Raw genomic sequence first — 16,843 nt, forward strand, 5'->3', positions numbered from 1 at the left:
GAGACATGCTTACTAACCCAGAAGTCCACAGCGGGGAGCAGGGCTGCTCCAAATCCCTATCCCTTGATGGTCACTTGTGCAGTGAAGGGTGCTCTCTCCGATGAGGTGGAAGGTCAACCTTCCATCTGGGTGGGGGTCACATGAATAATGTACTGCTTTTCCAAAGGGAAAGACTTCCAGAGGTTTTCCTGTGTGTCTCCCATTAGGGATAGCTGGAGGACTCGGACAAAAGATTTCTGGAAAGAAAGCAAGAGCTCTAAGTTTTCATGCAGGAGTTTTCACCAGAGGCATTCTGCAATCATAGGATGCTCTGATTGGTGCTACCTAAAAAATGGCTAAGGAGATGACAGTATACCTTAGGCTTTTGATGAGGTGGATTAAATGCAATGCAATCTCAATCAAAGTCTATTGCAAAAGCACAGTGCAAAACAAATTTTCCTATCTTGAGTCTTCCAGATAGTTAAGTTTTCCAGATAATAGAAACTTTACAGCTTGAATTAAGTACCAAACTGTTAAAGAAGAAAAAGAACCAGTTTGGAGGGTAACTCATTCATTTATTCTACATATACTCAATTGAGCCTTTACTCTGTGTCAACCACTCATCAGGGCCCTGGGAGTATGTTGAGGAGCCAGATCTTTGTCCTCTAAGGAGCTTACATCCTTGGGAAATAGTTCTAAAATGAATTTCATGGCTACTCATCAATCACCTTAAATAGGTAAAACCTTTCCTTGATGACTTATTGGTGTTGCTCATCAATCTCAATTACTACAGTAGCACTGTCACCCTGAATGGAAACATACACAGGTCATTGTGAAAAAGTCTAAATGGATTCAGACTGCTTTGCTTTTTAAAATATCTAGGTCTGTTTATGACTTCTTTTCTCTCTCTACTTTCTGTCAGTCTTCAGATTGTCACTTCTTTCTGGTATCTGACTATTCATTTAGTCTCCTCTGCACTTCTAACTGGCATTTCTAATTAGGCTTGGAATTTGGAAGAAGGTACTTCAACTAGTAAGAGTAGTGAAAAATAAGAGAAAGGCTGAGTGGTCCAATCAATAGCAGCTCTCATGCATGACAGAAGGACAGCCATTCGTTATGTTCCTCTGAGGAACGCTAGGTTTCTTGGATAGCAGGGATCTACCTGGAAGTTATGTTCTTATAAAATTCTACTATAAAAAGCACCATAGGATGTCCAAGTAGATTTCTAGCAACTTAAACATTATAATAAAATTTGGTTGTTTTAAAAAACATAGTTTCCAATTTTTAGTATTAAGAAATGAGGCAGAGTCTTATCTTTCATTGGGGAAAATATAAATGGGTAGCTTAGGAGAAATCAGCAGTGACTCTGCACATACAAGACTCATTTTGAAATAAACTTAGTATTTATAAATCTCTTAGCATAATTTATTTAGGTACATGTTTTAAGAATTTAAGGCGTCAAACTGCTCACCCTGTCTAACATTGCTCCCCACTTTCCTCTCATTTCTGAATTGCTGTAATCTATTATCACCATAGCACTTAATTTGTTTATTTTTCCTTTTCCATCTCCCACCTACGTATAAACAACATGGGGAGAGGGAATCAGCTCATTCATTGCTAATATTCATTGCTATAACTCTAGTGCCTGGATGTACACCAGGCATGTAGCATGTGCTCAATTAATAATTGACTGAAGGAAAGCATGTTTAATATCTGCATATTAGCAGATAAATACGAAAACTGTAGAGTAATGCAGCGTGATGGGGAACAAAATGATGAAGGAAGGAAGGAAAAAAGAAAAGGGAAGGGAAGGGATGGAAGAAAGAAAGAAATTTGTCAAAGCTTCACGTTATCTAATCTCTCCTGACTTACAGGCAAACTACCAGAGTATTTATCACAATGAAACACAGAATTCAAAATGACAGAGACTCGTCAGATGGTTCTGAAAACAGAGGATGCACACATTGACTCACAATAAAATATTATTAAAATGAGCAATTTTCTGTCAATAATTCAGACTAGAAAATAGAAGAACCACAGCAAGGGAGGCCATGGATTAAAATACTAATCAAATTAAGGGCAGAGATTGGTCTGTAGTGTCATTCTCTCTACTCACGTTCACACACAGGAACGCTGCTATTCCAAAGGCTTTCCATTCCAACCAAGACACAGTGACTAGTAGAGCTGCCTTTTAATCGAAAACTAAAGAAGAAAAGGGTAGTGAATAGGTGAGGTGTTTCAGCCAAAATGCCATTCGGTTTGCAATCTGAGACCCAGCCAAAAATCTTAGATTTTGAGGATCTGAAACCAGCAGGTGGCAGAGGTGCAGAGGCTAAGTCATTCTGGAAAAACCACAGCCTCCAGTAACAGAGCAGTGTAGAATGGCAGCGCACAATAACGTGGTGACATAAGAGTCCTGGCTTGAATTGAAGAATCCAGTCATGGCCTACCTGCCATCTCCCTGACCCTCGACCCAGACTCAGAGTCTCTGATCATTCCATGATAAATCTGATACATCTGCTCATTGTCATTACTGGAAACTCAAGCTTCTGATGCAACATCCTCCTAACTCTGACACTGGAATAGCAACTAAAACAGCTCCCAGTTTGGAATGGAAAAGCGGAGAATAACGGGCATCTGTAAGAGTGATAGTCGTGAAGAAGGCTCACAACAGCATACTAGGCTGATGAAAGGTAAGTCTGAATATTCTAGGGAAAAAAGGAATAATTTTTGTATGAAATCATCCAAAATTCTCCATGTATGTTGGACTCTGGTGCCCTTCTGAATCATACTGGGTGCTGGTGTTTGGAGCCTGCCAAGGATTCTTGGGAGCATTTTGAGGTCAGGTGCTCTGTTGCCCACGCATGATAGTTACCATGTAGACACGTGCACACTCTGAAGACCAGCAGATCCCCATAAACAACTTGATAACCTTACCATCATGATCCCATTTCAGAGCCCATACTCTGAAATTACTAACCAGGTGATATATGATTGGATTTTTAAAATGCTTATTCTTACGTTTTCACTCCTATTACACATTTCACCAGTGATGGTTTAAAAATTCTCCTGAAACAATTCTTAGGTGATCTTAGTTATTTGTAATGAGCTTTGCTGAAAATACTAATTATCCTGATTTGAGCATCACTTATTGCACATAGGTATTGATATTCAACACTGTACCCTACAGATATGTACAATTAATTATATTTCAATTAAAAATATACATATAAAGAAAAATATTTTTTCTTGGACTCTCCAAGTTATTCTTATTCCTTTTTGCTTGGAAAATATGATTTTTACATTTAATGTATCACTTGTATATATTTATAACCAGTAGTTGTATTGGCCTTTGAACCTGCCATTTGATATATGTCCCAGTTCCTCCTTCATGTCTCATGTTATTAGTTCTACACGTTCCTTATTCTTACTTCCTACATACACTACTAATAGTTAATCTCCCTGAATATTTCTTCCTTTTCTTTTTTTTTTAAAGCCACAGCAAACCTCTCTTTTTGGACAAATTCCTAAGGTTAACTTCAATGCCCAGAAGTTCAGGCAAACTCATACCCACCCTTTATCACAAACAAAGGACACCTTTGCCCCAAGCTGGAGAGTAAGTGGAAACAGCACACGGCCATTAGGGAGTTGGTCCAGAAAGTCATCACATAATTTTACTGGAGAAAAAGAAAAACAAACAGAAATAACAATGGCATGTGCAGAATAAAGACACAAGCTAAAAATGTCAAGTCAGATGAGAGTCTAGGCACCTGCACATCTGGGGGCTGCAGGGCTCCAGTCTCCCTGGGGTGTACAGCGCAGAGAAGCAGCCCCTCTGAGGTCATAGCCGGGCTCACAGCTGTAGAGCACTTCCTGCCCAGGGGAAAAGTTGCCCTTGTTGCTTAGAGTATGCCCACCATGCAGGATTTCTGGAGGTGGCTGACATACTGGGGAAAGAGAACCAAAGTACTGTTAATTGTATAGAAATAACTTTTCCTCAATGGTAAACTGGCCAAGGGAATCATACTCATAAGTCTACATGTAAAAATAAAAAAGTAGACTTAACGATCTTATTTTATTGATGACAAAATAAATACATGGGAGGGAGAATGTTTTGCCAAAAGTCACAGAATTGATACACTCCAGAACTGTGTCTAGAACTGAGGTAGCCTCAGTTCATTGTTTTCATCTAAAGTAACACATCTGAGATTACGAAACAGATAGTTCCTTCTAGAATGCTCCCAATTACTGTTCACCCAGAACAAAAGTTAAGATTGATGGGTTTTTACATCTTCTTACTTCCTTTTTCTAAAGGCATCACCAATTTACAGTTCCACAGCTTAGGCAATAAGGAGTTCCCACGCCCAAGTCTCATTTCTAATGCCTGTCACAGTCTGGTGCAACGGGGTCCATACATCTGTTCTTATCTTCTTTCAAGTCCTCTCTCAGGGGCCTCTGACACAGTCTGGGGAGAACTACAAGTCTCGTCCCTGTGCTCTACACAGCAAGCGCTCACTTCATTCCAGTGAGAAAATAAGTAACCATTGAACAAAGCACTCTAAAAAACCCAGTTATCATAATGAGAGTACGTATTACAGCATATTGTAACTGTCTCCTTCTACAGTTGGTTTGACCTCAGGGAATCAGATGCATTTGGGTCTTAATTAAATTATATAACACTGGTGTAAAACAAAAAAATTATTTCAGTTTGGCTTTAAGCAGGTCAGTTCTCCTCTCTGGACTTAGGTTTTCTCAAGTATAAAATGGGAGATTGAACTAAAATAAATGACTTAAGGACTCTATAAGTACTCTGATGCTATAATATCACATTTCAGGGTTTATCACCACAGTGTTAATAAATGCACTGTGATGTGATAGTAAAGTGCCGTGGCTGGTTAATTTCTGTCGAGCTCCAGCCTTTGACTTCCACACTCTCCTTTGACTACCACGGTTGGAAGCCTGAAAACTATAATTGCTCATCTTCCTTGCCATCTGGCCTTGATTAGGCTCTGCCAATTGAAGGCATATGTACCACATTAAAAGGCGGGAAGATGATAAAAGGCATTCTACTTCTAAAGGTGGCACAAGCAGTGGCACTATTGATGGCTTTCAGTTAGCAGCAGAAACTTCAATACTAGCAATGCCAATGACTCAGGCTCCAGCAACGTCAGCTACATCTTGGCAGTGATGGCCCTTGCAACATTAGCAGAATTCAAGGAGCGGCTGCTCAGTAGCAGGGCTGGCCATTTCTGCAGCCAGTGCCCTGAGCTTCCATAACACTGCCTTCCTCTTTTTGTTTTCCTGCCCTTCCGACATCTTTGTAACCTATTACCTGCCTGGAATCCCTCACTCTTTGAAGTATCTGTAGTGGTTTGTGGTTTACTAACTGGATACTGACTGGCAGAACCAAGGTTCTGGAGTCAGGCAGACTCAGGTTCCAGTATTCAGTCTGCAAATTAGTAGCTGCTTTCTCTTGGAAAGTTATCTAAGACTCATTATATCTGTAAAACATGGAAAGAATAGTAACCACCTCCCGGCTTTGTTTTAAGGATTAAGCGCACACATAGCTTGTGTCACAGTGCCTGCCCAGAAGAATCACTCATTACCTCACTCATTAGCCATTATTATACTTAAGGGTCATTGAAAATCTGTTTATGAGAATCCCAGGGAAACTTCACATTTCTTGCTCAGATTTAGATTTGCTTCTCAATTTGAACACACGCACATGTACACAAACACACACATCTTAATTTCATGTTCCCTCCAAAGATAATTTATTCACCCAACCCGATCACCACATGTCCCTCCCCAGAACCAACACTGATCTCCTGATCCTCCAACAACTCGTGTCACGTGCAGGCCCTTCCATGCCTCAAGTCCACTCACCCCTGGAGCAGCTTGGTAACTCTGGCTCCCATTTGTTTAGGGCCTGGCACTGCACACTGCGGGGTCCTTTCATGACAAAGCCAGGCTGACACCTCAACTCCACGATTTCATTTAAGGAAAATAATCTTCTGTTGCCAGATACCATTACTGCGTTTTCCACCTCTGGAGGCGTGCACTTATTAGGTAGAATGCACTGAGGGGGAGGGCCACTCCAGATGCCCACTTGATCGTCATGGCTGGTGCAGTATATCGAGGGCTCGCCCACGAGGTCAAACACCCTTTTCCCTCTGTCTCCAAGATGGCAGCGGTAGGTTACCACCAATCCATACTGAAAATATTCTCTGTCGGTGCTAAAGAAATCTCCATTGGCGATGGCTGGGGGTGGCCCACAAAGAATATCTGGGAAAAGCGTGAGGAGATTAAGTAACAGCGAATTTAAATAACAAGTGAGAAAAATCTAATGAGTCACTTAACTGTAGCTACTTTCACATTTAATATTTGCTTTTGATCTTTGCTAACATGTAGATACGTTTTACAAATTTGTAACTTAGATGAGCATAATAGTATGTGTTCTGCCTTTGCTACTTATATTTCCTGTAAACACATGCATTTATTAATACAATCCCCAATTTTTTTCATTTTAAATAGCTCTTGGATCACAATATTATATAGTTTACACAGTTTTCCCCTACTCTCTTCCACTTGCTTTCTTAATTTCCATTTTTTTTATTAACTGAGTAAAGCTTTTTAAAAAAATAAAATATAAAAACTTTTGTTAAATGAAAAAGTATAAGGGAAGAGAAAAAACACAAACAGCAGTAGAAACTAGAATTTAAGTATTTTTGCATATATATGAGAATATTTATGAAACTATAAACTACTTTATGTTAAACATTTTGAAAATCTAAATGATATAAATGGAAATATAAATTACCAATATTCATTCAAGAAGATGTAGAAAGTTAGATCTGACCAAGAAACTTGTAAAAATTGAAAAAAATATTCACAGATAAGTTCTATCAAACTTTCAAGTAACATATACTTCCAAATGTAATTTAAATTTTTCACGATAAGTAAAAGACAGAAACCTTACCAACTCATTTTTTCAAGCCTAACTTTGATAGTATAGCAGGATATCTATGTTAAAGTGATCACACATTAGTCCACAAAAGCCCTTAAATACATTTGAAAATGAAGAAGTAGTACACGGTATATTGTATTGCTATAAATTAGAACTAAATAACCTCAATCAAACCCCCAAAACACTTGAAATTAAAAATGGAAATTCTTAAGGGGCTTCTGCCTCTCCTAGTGGTAATCGCGATAATTCAAATCAAACATTGCCCAATCTCTCTCCTCCCCCCAAGAAAGGCTAGCAATACTGTAAATTAAAAACAAACAAAAAATCTTTGAAGGCATCAGAGAGCTAACAAATTAGTGAAGCATTTCTGGGCCAAGATCTTGGAAAAGATGATAACCCAAGTAAGACTGCACATTTGGGCTGCTTTCACCTTGGAAATAGGGGGCTAGATCAGGAGGGGTCAACTGAGAGTCTCGTGAAGTTAAGGGACAAAATTGGAGTCTAGGGACTGCCCAAAATGTGATCTCTGGTATTACCTCTGATGTGTACTGATACCACAAAGAACTAGGTGTAGGGAATCAGAGTCAATTGAAAGTAAACCTGGTATCTCAAAGACTAGAGCTGCTCATCAAGTACTGTAAGTGGCTAAGAAAAATCGTAGGTTCTGAGATTGAACTAAAGTGGTCCCATATTGCTAGTGTCCCCATGTGCCTGGCAGAAGCTACAGAAAAAATCCTCTCTGGAAGAAGTTAGGTCATCTAAGACCTTGAAATTACTTCTATAGACATGACTTCAAATATAACTTCTGCTACACAATCAAAGATAACCGGTTACTTGAAAAGATAAAATCACAAGAAAAAGAATCAGCATAATCACTGATAATAGAAACTGACCCATTAGAACAAGGATATGGAAACTTTCACCAATAGCTTTAAAGTAACTATGTTTACCCATTCAAAGATATAATAGACAAAACTGAAACTTTTGGTAGGAACTATAGACTATTAAAAATGACAGCAAATTTGGAAAGGAACCAAATAATTCTAGAATTGGAAAATACAAATACTAAACTTAAGAATTTGGATAGGGTTAACAGCAGGTTAGACACAGTTGAAGAAAAATCAGTGAACTGGAAGCTAGGACAGAAGAAAATACCCAGAATGAAACAGAAAGAGACATAAAGAACAAAGCATAAGGAAAATATCCAAAACAAAGTATAAACAGGATCAAAAATACAGACAAAAATAAGAGAATTATAGGATGGAGGGATAAAGCCTAGGACATGTTTAAGTGGAGTCCCACAATGTGAGAATAGAGATAAAAGAGCATAAACAACATACGAAGAACTAATGACTAAGAAATTTCCAACACTGATGAAAGACTTCATTAATTCAGATTCAAGAAGCTGTATAAACCCAAGCAATACAAACACAAAGAAATTCCTACCCATGCTTGTCAAAGCAATATTGCACAAAATCAAGTCCAATTAACTTTCAAAGCAGCCAAGAAACATAGACAAATAACCTTCAAAGGAACCACAATTAGAGAAATGTTTAAATAATTTATTGCCAGAAGACCTACAATACAAAAATGATAAAGAGAGTTCTTTAGGCAGGAAGAAAATTGTTTCATATAGAATCAATAGAACTGGAATAAGGAGGACCAGCCCCAGAAAGAGTTCATATGTGGGTATATTTTAATTTAGGATCTTGAAGACGGAGAGCACTTCTTCAATGATTAGGAGAAACACAAAATGGAAATAAAGATTTTATTACTTACAGGCACTGGGGGCACACAGCATACCCAAAGACCACAAAAAGCTTGGTCAGCAAGAAGAAAGAGAGAGAGAGGGAGGGACCCATGGAACAAAGCTTTTATTGGAGTCTAGGGTATAACCCAAGAAAGTTTCTCATGTGGAGTTCTAACTGGTGGGCTTAAAGAAAGCAGGCACAAGTTCCCAGTGGTCACTCCAGCATGTCTGCAAAGTCCACGCTGTGCACAGGGATCAGAGGGGCCAGTCAAGTAGCTTGTATCTACATGTCCCATATGGAAGTGGTCACCAAGAAACAGTTGTATAATGCATATATCTTGATCCACCCCACTGAGGAACTAGGAGGTACAGAATTTAAAAACTGTGTCAAGGGTGACAGAGCCCCGCTTCTGGTATGAGAAAGTTTAACATATTCAAAATGAATGACAGCATGACTGGGGTCCTAAGGCAGGCGCAGAGGGCCATCCTTCTCTGCCAGAAGCAGGCAAGAAACACAGCATGCCCAGGGTCCTTAGGCAGGAGCCAAGGGCAACATCTCTTGTCAAGAAATAGGCAAGGAGCATGTTGGAAACACCACTTCCTCGAGGGAGGCCCACCACAGCCACTGCCACAACCACGGCTGCCACAGGGGCAGCTCGAGACGCCACAGCAGTGGCCAAAGCTACTGTGCAGGCGGCCCACCAGATACCCAACTGCAGTGATGCAAGGAGAGTCACCAGTGGAGACTGCAAAAAGAAGAGTATGTCTCTCTCCTCAAAGGCCACTCCAGCATGGTAGAAGAAGCAACTGCTCTACCGTGCCCTTTATTTCTGATTTCAGTAATTTCTGTCTTCTCTTTTTTTTTTTTCTTGGTCAGTCTTGATAAAGTTTTACAAATTTTATTGATCTTTTTAGAGAATTAAAAAAAAAAAAGGACTATTAAGCAGTCTGCAAAGCACCATTGATGCAAATATTTTACCAAACATTAATTTTCCGTAATTCTTTTAGGGTACAAAAATTTTTATATGTATTGCATAACTCATTAAATATGTAACTATCATTCATTTTCTTTCACATACTTTGTTATGGGAGATTAAAATCAAACTTAAAATTCATTTCTCATTAAGATCTAAGTTTTTTTTTCCTTTCTTTTTGGCTTCTCTTCTCTTCTGATGGTTTTGAATTTTCTAAATCAGATAGTTAGGAACATTTTTGTTTTCAAAAGTTCATCATAATACACTTTTACATTATTAAATAATAAAAAGTGAATGGCAGAGCAACATAAAATTATAAGAATTCACTACAGGGTCAATATAGATAAATACTGTTTATATAAAGGTAACAGTAATGTCTTGTGAGATATAAAATACATGTAAATGTAAGACAACAATAGGAAAAGGGTGGGAGGGTACAAGTGGAATTAAACTTTTTGGGGTCTTGCATTGATCAGGAAGTTGTAAAGTACAATTTAAGTTATATCACAATAAATCAAGGATGTATATTATCATCTCTAGGGTAATCATTAAAAGAATAAGAAAATAAAGGAGAACTAAAAAGCTATTGAGGAGAAAAAGGTAATTATAAAAATTCTTTAAGGGATCCTAAGATGGCGGTGGCTGCAGCGGTTGGCAAGGAGTAGCTGAGGTGGAAAAGGCAGCCACTGGGCCTTAAGCAGCCGGGAAACTTGTGGACCTTCCTCTTACCGTCTCTTAAAGGAGGACTGCTGCTGGTGGCCGGTCATGGGGGCTGACCGCCACTTTGCCCTTGGCAGGAGAGGCTGCCTCGTTTACAGGCAACAGCTTTGAAGTGTGGAGTAGGAAAAGAACTGTTTCTTAGCTGCAAAAGCGAGTCTCTAAACAGGGAACACAGCACCGGGGCTGCTGTTGATGCAGCCAGGATCCCGGAGGCCGGGGCCGTGCTGAAGGCGGCCAGCTGCCCTATTCAGGAGTTGAGGTTTCAGGCCAGCATAAAAGAAGATACCTGGGAGCTCCCGAGCCGCGCCGCGGGACCGACTGAGCAGCCCGAGGCGGCAGCAGCTAAGAACGGGGCCAGCAACAAAGCAGAGGCAGAGAGGGAGCCGCACGACCCGGCACAGCCCTGTGAGTGACCCCTGGCCTGGCCCTGCTCGGGGGGGCGGACACCCACCCGGCTTCCGCCTGCCCCACTGGGCCACTGGCTGCCCCCGGGGCAGCCTCCATTTTCTCAGGTGGTGGCAGCTCTGGCCCGGCTCAGCCAAGCCTGTCCTCTTTGCCCAGCTCGGCTTCTCACTGAGCCTTCCCACTTGCTTGCCCTGGTGTGGGGCTTCCCGGGGCCTGCGGGCTGGCCTCCCCTCCCACTCCCTCCATGGTTCTCTGGCGGGGCTGGTGGCGTGGGGTGTCCCCGGCCAGCATCGGGAGGGCAAGGAAGTACGGGCTGGGCCAACTGTCACTTCACCGCACCCTGGGCTCCGGCCCCTGGTAAACGTCCTGTTACTGGAAGGCAGATACCATCTCTGTGGCCACCAGTTCGGAAAAATGCCTAACCAATTTCTGGTTAGGAATAGTGTGGCTGGAGAGTTCCCAAGTTTGCTTGAACCTGCCAGAGAGCTGACTGCGGGCAGGCAACAGACTCGGTCAGAGCAGGGGGGATACAAAGTTGAACGTGTGCTGAGGGCTCCTCCCCCGAGGAGCTCACACTCTGGTGTGGGAGATAAGACAAGTACACAAATAACTGGGATACCAGGAGGAAGGTGATAAGTCCCGAGAAAGATCTACACAGTGCGACAAAGGCACCCAGAGCGACTGGTTATCTGCGCCTAGCAGAAACCTGGTAGACTTCCTGGGCAAGGCGGTGCCAAGCAGGGTCTTGAAGGCCCATCTGATAGACGAAGGTTGCAGAAGACACGTCCCAGCCCAGCCCAGTGTGCACAGAGTGGGGAGATGTCCGGCTAGGGAGGCAGAGACTTGACAGAAACCACACACCCTGTGGGGCTGCCACTGCGTGATCCAGCAGCCGAGGCCACAGTGCACGGAACAGAGAGAAGTCCTGCATGGGAAGTGGAAGCTCAGCAGAGACCACACACCCTGCGGTACCACCCCGTGATCCAGCAGCCTGGCAGAGTCCAAGCTGACAAGAGAGGTGGCTCCCCAGAGAGGTCCAAGACCCAGGGCAACCACACACACAAGGCACTAGAGGCCAACTGAGCAGTCACGGAGGTAGCCATACCAAATTGGCAACCACAGCAACATCTTAGTTAGTCAACAGTCTCAAACCGGTGGACTGTGAAACCCCCTGCCACAATGAATAAACATCAAAGAAAAGATACCAGAAATACAAAAAATCAAGAAAGTACACCAACAAAAGTTAATAAATCTCAAACTATAGAACCTATAGAACAAGAAGCCCTAGAAATGACTGACAAGGAATTTCGAGTGATAATTCTAAGGAAACTGAATGAGATACAGGAAAACTCAGCTAGACATCATGATGAAATGAGGAAAAGTATACAGGACCGGAAAGAGGAAATGTACAAGGAAATCAATGTCCTGAAAAAAAATGTAGCAGAACTTGCTGAACTGAAGAAGTTATTCAGCGAAATAAAAAACACAATGGAGAGTTTAACCAGCAGGCTTGTCGAAGTTGAAGAGAGAACCTCTGAACTTGAAGATGGGCTGTTTGAAATAACACAAGCAGACAAAAAGAAAGAAAAAAGAATGAAAAACATTGACGAAAATCTGAGAGAGATATCAGGCAACCTTAAGCGCTCAAATATCCCAGTCATGGGTATTCCAGAAGGGGAGGAAAAAGGAGATTGCATTGAAAACATATTCAACAAAATAGTGGCAGAAAACTTCCCAGGTATAGGAAAAATCACAGATCTTCAGATCCAGGAAGCTCAACGATCTCCAAACGTATTCAACCCAAAAAGGCCTTCTCCAAGACATGTCATAGTCAAATTGGCAAAACTCAGAGACAAAGAGAGAATCTTAAAAGCTGCAAGAGAGAAGCGTCAAATCACCTATAAGGGAGCCCCAATCAGGCTAACATCAGACTTTTCATCACAAATCCTAAAAGCTAGAAAGGAATGGGATGATATATTCAAAATACTAAAAGACAAAGATCGCCAGCCAAGAATACTCTACCCTGCAAGGCTATCCTTCCAAAATGAAGGGCAAATAGTATATTTCTCAGACAAACAAAAACTGCAGGAGTTCACTACCACATGACCACCCTTACAAGAAATCATCAAGGGAGTACTGGGTTTGGTTCCTGAAAAATAGCTACCAGTGCCATAAAAACCCAAGAAAAATCAAAACCCACTAGTATAATAAAGATGGCATTCATGAAGAGAAAACAAACAAACAAAAATGCTATCTACAACCTAAGGAAACAAAAAACACAGAAAACAAACAGTAAATCAGAAAGCAAGGAACAAAAGACACCTAAGACAACCAAACAACCAATAAAATGCTAGGAATAAATCAAAACTTTTCAATAACAACTCTTAATGTAAAAGGCTTAAATTCCCCAATCAAAAGACACAGACTGGCTGACTGGATCAAAAAGGAGGACCCAACTATATGCTGCCTACAAGAGACCCACCTCACCCATAAAGATTCACATAGACTAAGAGTGAATGGATGGAAAAAGATTTACCATGCAAACAAAAAGGAAAACCAGCTGGAGTAGCTATTCTTATATCTGACAAAATAGACTTTAAACTAAAAACCATAAAAAGAGACAATGAGGGACACTACTTAATGATAAAAGGACTGATCCATCAAGAAGACATAACAATCATAAATATGTATGCACCCAATGTTGGAGCAGCCAGATTTATAAAACAAACTCTATTAGACCTAAGGAAGGAAATAGACACTAATACCATAATAGCAGGGGACCTGAACACCCCACTGTCAATATTAGATCATCTAGGCAAAGAATGAGTAGAGAAACACAAGATCTAAACAATACTCTAGACCAACTGGAATTGGCAGATATCTACAAAACATTCCATCCAACAACCTCAGAATATTCATTCTTCTCATCAGCACATGGATCATTCTCCAGGATAGATCACATATTAGGTCACAAATCAAGTCTCAATAAATTCAAAAAAATTGCAATTATCCAATGTATTTTCTCAGACCACAATGGATTAAAACTAGAAATTAATAACAAACGAAACTCTGGAAACTATACAAACACATGGATATTAAACAGCATTCTACTTAATGACATATGGGTCCAAGAAGAAATTAAACAGGAAATCAAAAAATTTATTGAAACTAATGAAAATAATGATACATCATACCAAAACCTGTGGGATACTGCAAAAGCAGTATTAAGGGGGAAATTTATTGTATTAAATGCTCACTTCAGAAGAATGGAAAGATGGCAAGTGAACAACCTAACACTTCACCTTAAAGAACTAGAAAAACAAGAACAATCCAAATCTAAAGTTAGCAGACAGAAAGAAATCATTAAGATCAGAGCAGAACTGAATGAAATTGAAACCCAAAAATCAATACAAAAGATCAATGAATCAAAAAGTTGGTTTTTTGAAAAGATAAATAAAATTGACAAACCATTAGCATGGCTAACAAAAAAAAGTAGAGAGAAGAGTCAAATAACAAAAATTAGAAATGAAAAAGGTGATATTACAACAGATTCATTTGAAATACAAGGAATCACTCGAGACTACTATAGACAACTATACGCCAACAAATTTGAAAATCTGGAGGAAATGGATAAATGTCTGGACACACACAAGTTCCCAAAACTGAACCATGAAGACGTAGAAAATTTGAACAGACCAATAACAATAAAGGAGATTGAAGCTGTTATGAGAAGGCTCCCAACATAGAAAAGCCCAGGACCAGATGGATTCACAGCAGAATTTTACCAAACATTCAAAGAGGAATTGACACCGATTCTCTACAAAGTATTCCAAAAGATTGAAACGGACGCAAATCTCCCAAACTCATTCTATGAAGCAAACATCATCCTGATACCAAAACCAGGTAAAGATATAACCAAGAAAGAAAAGTACAGGCCAATATCCTTGATGAATATAGATGCAAAAATCCTCACTAAAATACTAGCAAACAGAATATAGCAACACGTACGTGAAATTATTCACCACGATCAAGTGGGATTCATCCCAGGGATGCGAGGTTGGTTCAACATACGCAAATCAATAAATGTGATACACCATATTAATAAAGTCAAACAAAAGGACCATATGACCATCTCTATAGATGCTGAAAAAGCATTTGATAAAGTTCAGCACTCATTCTTGACAAAGACCCTCTATAAGTTAGGTATAGAGGGAAAGTATCTCAACTTAATTAAAGCCATATATGACAAACCCACTGCCAATATCATCCTGAATGGGGAAAAGCTGAAAGCTTTTCCTTTAAGAACAGGAACTAGACAAGGATGCCCACTCTCACCACTCCTATTCAACATAGTGTTCGAAGTACTAGCCAGAGCAATCAGAGAAGAGAAAGAAATAAAGGGCATCCAGATTGGAAAAGATGAAGTCAAACTGTCCCTGTTTGCAGATGACATGATCCTATATATCGAACAGCCTAAAACCTCTACAAAGAAACTCTTGGAATTGATAAATGATTTCAGCACAGTAGCAGGATGCAAAATCAACACACAAAAATCAGTAGCATTTCTTTTCTCCAATAGTGAACATGCAGAAGGAGAAATCAAGAAAGCCTGCCCATTTACAATAGCCACCAAAAAAATAAAATACTTAGGAATTGAGTTAACCAAGAAGGTGAAAAATCTCTATAATGAGAACTACAAACCACTGCTGAGAGAAATTAGAGAGGATACAAGAAGATGGAAAGATATCCCATGCTCTTGGATTGGAAGAATCAACATAGTGAAAATGTCCATACTACCCAAAGTGATATACAAATTCAATGCAATCCCCATCAAAATTCCAATGACTTTTTTCTCAGAAATGGAAAGAACTATCCAGACATTTTATGGAATAATAAAAGACCACGCATAGCCAAAGCAATGCTGAGCAAAAAAATAAAGCTGGAGGCATAACACTACCTGACTTTAAGCTACACTACAAAGCTATGATAACCAAAACAGTATGGTACTGGCATAAAAACAGACACACTGATCAATGGAATAGAATAGAGAATCCAGAAATCAACCCACACACTTACTGCCATCTGATCTTTGACAAAGACACCAAGCCTATTCACTGGGGAAGGGACTGCCTCTTCAGCAAATGGTGCTGGGATAACTGGATATCCATATGCAGGAGAATGAAACTAGACCCATACCTCTCACTATATACTAAAATCAACTCAAAATGGATTAAGGATTTAAATATACACCCTGAAATAATAAAACTTCTTAAAGGAAACATAGGAGAAACACTTCAGGAAATAGGACTGGATACAGACTTCATGAATACGACCCCCAAAGCATGGGCAACCAAAGGAAAAATAAACAAATGGGATTATATCAAACTAAAAAGCTTCTGCACAGCAAAAGAAACAATTAACAGAGTTAAAAGACAATCCACAGAGTGGGAGAAAATATTTGAAAAATATATATCTGACAAAGGATTAATATCCAGAATATATAAGGAACTCAAGCAACTTTACAAGAAGAAAACAAGCAACCCAATTAAAAAATGGGCAAAAGAGCTAAGTAGGCATTTCTCTAAGGAAGATATACAAATGGCCAACAGACATATGAAAAAATGCTCAACATCACTCAGCATCCGGGAAATGCAAATCAAAACCACACTGAGATACCATCTCACCCCAGTTAGGATGGCTAAAATCCAAAAGACTCTGAACGATAAATGCTGGCGAGGTTGCGGAGAAAAAGGAACTCTCATACATTGTTGGTGGGACTGCAAAATGGTGCAGCCTCTATGGAAAATGGTATGGAGGTTCCTCAAACAACTGCAGATAGATCTACCATACGACCCAGCTATCCCACGGCTGGGAATATACCCAGAGGAATGGAAATCATCAAGTCGAAGGTATACCTGTTCCCCAATGTTCATCGCAGCACTCTTTACAATAGCCAAGAGTTGGAACCAGCCCAAATGTCCATCATCAGATGAGTGGATACGGAAAATGTGGTACATCTACACGATGGAGTACTACTCAGCTATAAAA

General features: G+C 40.1%; 1 protein-coding gene across 1 annotated transcript in view; it reads right to left on the minus strand.

The window, feature by feature from the left end:
- Positions 1 to 12: 12 nt before the first annotated feature.
- LOC134390234 (complement receptor type 1-like) overlaps positions 13 to 16,843 on the minus strand; it is a 59,775-nt gene continuing 42,944 nt past the window's right edge. Inside the window, exons 5-9 of the mRNA XM_063113455.1 lie at positions 5,866 to 6,264; positions 3,750 to 3,926; positions 3,554 to 3,656; positions 2,096 to 2,181; positions 13 to 236 (exon numbers count right to left, since the gene is read on the minus strand). Coding sequence (XP_062969525.1) covers positions 13 to 236; positions 2,096 to 2,181; positions 3,554 to 3,656; positions 3,750 to 3,926; positions 5,866 to 6,264 — 989 coding nt within the window. The remainder of the gene's footprint in view (positions 237 to 2,095; positions 2,182 to 3,553; positions 3,657 to 3,749; positions 3,927 to 5,865; positions 6,265 to 16,843) is intronic.

The sequence above is a fragment of the Cynocephalus volans genome, chromosome 11, assembly GCF_027409185.1.
Source record: "Cynocephalus volans isolate mCynVol1 chromosome 11, mCynVol1.pri, whole genome shotgun sequence".
Classification (NCBI taxonomy): domain Eukaryota; kingdom Metazoa; phylum Chordata; class Mammalia; order Dermoptera; family Cynocephalidae; genus Cynocephalus; species Cynocephalus volans.